Source organism: Papilio machaon, chromosome 20 (assembly GCF_912999745.1).
Source record: "Papilio machaon chromosome 20, ilPapMach1.1, whole genome shotgun sequence".
NCBI classification, from domain to species: Eukaryota; Metazoa; Arthropoda; class Insecta; order Lepidoptera; family Papilionidae; genus Papilio; species Papilio machaon.
The window spans coordinates 3,370,829-3,375,167 of NC_060005.1; the positions used below are offsets into that span (position 1 = coordinate 3,370,829).

General features: G+C 30.1%; 1 protein-coding gene across 1 annotated transcript; it reads right to left on the reverse strand.

The window, feature by feature from the left end:
- Positions 1 to 232: 232 nt before the first annotated feature.
- On the reverse strand, positions 233 to 4,094 carry LOC106716362. The gene is made up of 7 exons (XM_014509872.2): positions 3,944 to 4,094; positions 3,634 to 3,804; positions 2,804 to 2,967; positions 2,290 to 2,503; positions 1,605 to 2,037; positions 1,200 to 1,303; positions 233 to 345 (listed from the first exon to the last, which is right to left on the reverse strand). The coding sequence occupies exons 1-7, from the start codon at positions 4,002 to 4,004 to the stop codon at positions 233 to 235; spliced, it is 1,260 nt and encodes a 419-aa protein (XP_014365358.2). The 5' UTR covers positions 4,005 to 4,094.
- Between the last annotated feature and the right edge of the window lie 245 nt (positions 4,095 to 4,339).

The following is a 4,339-nucleotide window of genomic DNA, read 5'->3' on the forward strand; positions in this document are numbered from 1 at the left end:
AATAATTTCTTGGTCCATTTTGTTATAAATTAACATAATTTTAATTAAATCAATAGTAGTATCTTATTTATCAAATAAAATATATTTTACAAATTGTTTATTGAACGAGAATATTTTAGTATTTAAAATATACAATAAATAGTTAATTAGTTTAATACCGTATTGAGTTTTCATGTAAAATACTTTTTAAAATTATCCAAGTCTTATGAATACAATCTGTACATTTGTAAGTTTATATTAAGTTATATAATAACAATATTAACGACAATATAGGTCTGTTATAAACTTGCCAATAAGTTGAACCTTTATTCCACGTATCATGATGAACTGCAGCTTGGTTTTCTCCTGTAAGAAATATATATTTTTTTATTTTTTTCCTACCACAAAACTGCTAAAATAACTTAAAGTACAAATTATAATGCATAACAAAATATTTATATCAGGTCAAATATTCCATTAATAAAAAAAATAGTTTTGTACAAAATGAAACTTGTCTTTCTAATCTCTCATTTGTCTCCCCCAAAGACTCCCATACTTCGTGACGCTATCAGTAATAATCCATTGGCATCAAATATATCCATAAAATATTCAGGTTGTTGAAAAGTTGTATTAAAAATTACTATTGTAAATAAAACAGAAAACAATGGCGATGACAAACAACTGCCGAAATTCACATATTTACAAATAACAATAGTCCAAAAGGTATGAATAATGAATGGACAGCAATAATTTAGTAGGCAATGCTATAGATGTATTTAACATGGTTGCCAGGCGTGACGAACATGATAATTATCCTTCATATATGATAATTAGTAAGAGCTTTGTTTAGGAAATTAACTTAACTTGAAATTAGACCACATGCCTTTGAACTTTGTTATAAATTAGTGAAAATTATACAGCTTAAGTAAAAATTACCTACTCTTTCAAGCAAAACATCGCTACTGATTTATATAATATACGTAAAGCAAACATCGTGTAAAATAATTCTAGGTCAAATAATATTGTGTCTGAAGTTAGCAATAGACTGCGGATGAAATAGATGCAGATAACAGTTTCAGATTTGAGTTAACAGAACAGATTACTGATGCTTTTGATGTTCATTACGATTGAAATGAAATATTTTGTGATAATTGTTATACTAAAAAAACTACTTAATTAACACCAATAAAATGCAAATAGCCTGTAAAAGATACTCCTACCTATTAGAACGTGAACGTTGGTAGTCACTTGTGAATGATTTCTCAATTGGCAAGTGTAGAGTCCATTGTCTTCTTGTGAAGCAGACGCGATAGTTATTGTAGCACTGTGAAAAAAACAGTTAAATAATAATATCGAATCCTTTCAACCTTTGCCTAAAAGCAATATCGTTGTGCTATTTAAATAATTTGAGTTGTTGTTTTGTTTTGTTTACGAGCATTATTGTTTTAACTAAAACTTTATAATGGGAAACAATTAATGTAACTCCCAAAGGTAAAACGTGGGATACCTTATTGTGGAAATGAATTATAGAAACATATATAAATATATTTATGTTGTTTATCAATGATTTTATATGTATATATGTATTGAAGTATCTTAAACAGTTCTTCAAATACAATACTTGCCTTATATTACGCCATGTTATATGTTCGTTGAAAAGTTTTCCTTGCTTCTTCCATAGTATACCGTATACATTGTTCAAAACCTCAGGGGCTTGAGATGTGGGTATTGATGTTGTAGTTTTTTGACTTTCTGGTGATGTTTTTGTAGTTGTACTTATACTAACTGTTGAAGTAATAGTAGTTGTTGCAATACTCCAACTTCTATTTAACATTATTTCTAAACTATTAAATACGGTGCTCATTTTTGTTGTTAATTCTGTCGTGGTTGTTATAGGTGTTGTCATTTTGATTGTTGTTGGTGCTACAGATGTTTCGAGGGCGGTAGATAAAATATATTCCTCGGATATCGCACACGACAATTTTATCGAACTGCCCGCTTTATAAAATCTATCTTTAACAACGTGCAATTTATCTCCATTTATACTTAATACTGGAGCTGCAAATTAAATAAAAATGTTAATTCAAGCTAAATTCAGTTACAATAGTTAATCTAAAAACATTATAATAGTCGATTCCAAAGCCTCCGATGAATTGTTATTTAAATTGTATTTCCCAAGTCTGCAAATAGTTCAATTCGGTACAAATGTATTAAATAAAACCGCTTACTGTGAAAAATTTATCAATTTGATCGTTCACCGAGCTTAGTTTTAATCAAATTTAAAAGAATTTATAGCAACTTTATACTCACGTAAAACGGTCAAGTTTGAATAAATAGTTCTAGGTGGATGTGTTGATATTTGGCACATGTATAGACCTTCGTCTGACGTCTTCACTGGGTTTATACTAATTCTCCAATTGTTTGGATATTGAAACTTGACTGTAATTCTGCTATCACCAGCATGTGCTTCTCTCCCGACTGTTAATAACTGTGCCACGTCACTTGTGTTTCGTAGCCACATTACCTAAATCAAATGGTACTTAAAATTGTAACATGTTCATTAAAAAAAAATGGTATGAAATCAAAGAGATTTTAGTCTAAGTATAATCACTAATTTCAAAACAGCTGGGATCTAAGTCACTAAATAACTTTGAAATTGTATTTAAGAGTAAGTTTACACAGGTCTATAGCTTCCGAAAGTATTTTCGTAAACACTATATTTTATCTATTCAACCATACTTACTTGGATGCTATAAAAACATTATTGCGGTATATTTGGCTGCAATGTAATAATGTTTGCGATGATGATAAAAAAGTGAATTACCGTCTTATCTTTGAGCATGACGACACGACAATTTAACAAAGCTTCCGATCCAACGTGCGCCTCCATTTGTGTGACATTATTTTCCTCAAAGTACGGCCCCCAATGCTGCTCGTGATGGTGATACCCTTGATAAGGAGCAAAATTCCGATGCTCATTCGTTTTTACTGAAATAATAAATCATTTTAATATTTTATGTACTTGAGTGACTTTATGGGCTTGGAAATAAAAACTTCGACAGTATTTCAATGACATATTAGCTTAATCATATGTCAACCCTTTAACTGCACGCTGATAATAGACATTGCCACAAATCATGATTATTGAAATATGATTTAGGGTAAGCTTCCGAGGTACAATCTTTACAAATAAACAACGAAGTGATTATACTGAAAGCAGTTTTGGTAATAAATGTTTAAGGATAAAACATACTTTTTTTTAACCACGTTGACTTTCATAATATCAATCAGCGGCGGTCAAAGGGTTGAAATACTTGTTTAACTATATTTTTGGAGTAAAACACTTTACGTTTTAACATTTTTTTTCCTTACTGTCACGCCACACCCAGAGTCAAGTTAAATGTCATATCAAAATTAACTATGTCATATCAATGAAATATACAAAGTAATATTAAGTTAAATGTTGACTGTGGGAGTCATTTAGAATAGAGAGATTCTATGTCAAGGGTTTCCTAAATACATCATAAAAGGATTCTGAGTTAACACTTGACGTGCTTTGTTATAAAGGAAAAAAAAAAGATGAAATTGTGCACATGAAATTTCAAGAACAGCGCAAACGATATTACTGTTTTAATTGTATTATTCGGTTAATACCTTTCATCTTTTGATGATAAACATCAGTGATGACTTCACTGTTGAAATTTTCACGCAATTTCTTTGTGATATTCCTGAATATTTCTCTTGAAATAGCAAGGCCATCTTTTTTGACATTTCTATAGTCACTAATATCGTTGTCTGTGATGTTTATTGCAATTTGCTGTGTGTCTAAAACAAAGCATCAAATATAGAAATAAATTTAATATAAAAGTACTCTGAATACACGCTTTGACTCTGTTCATTCAAAGCCATCAATGTGAATTACATAAATGTGTCTTAATAACTAACAAATAAGGTTTAAACTCACCTGTAACCGATTGCACGCAGCAAATGATTAAACACACCAAATTGAAGCTGCAACCCTGCATGTTAGATGGCACATAACAGTCTTTATGCCATCACTTCTTACTTGGTATTTACTTCATTGACAACTTGATAGAATATTTGTAATGAAATTTTTAAATCTGCAATAGTAGGCATAAGTCCGTGGCATATTTTAAATGTCCTAGAGAAAGGAGAAATATGGTTTGGTTCTTATTTTAAATTTAAAAATAAATTAAAGTTAACTTATTGAGTTTCGGACTGATTCCATATTGAGCATTCTGTCAGTAATTCAAGTAGGAAATATCAGGATACGAAGCTATCGATCGATCTTGCAAATAGCTAATTAGAATTTAATGGATGAAACGTTGCGTCTAAAGTT

Excerpts from the sequence above, each read along its gene's own strand:
- LOC106716362 (XM_014509872.2), bottom strand. The coding sequence starts at position 4,004 with ATGCAGGGTTGCAGCTTCAATTTGGTGTGTTTAATCATTTGCTGCGTG. Across the intron at positions 3,805-3,943 it reads CTGCGTGCAATCGGTTACAG|ACACACAGCAAATTGCAATA; the intron begins GTGAGTTTAAAC and ends GCTTTGTTTTAG. Across the intron at positions 1,304-1,604 it reads ATAACATGGCGTAATATAAG|TGCTACAATAACTATCGCGT; the intron begins GCAAGTATTGTA and ends TTTTTTTCACAG.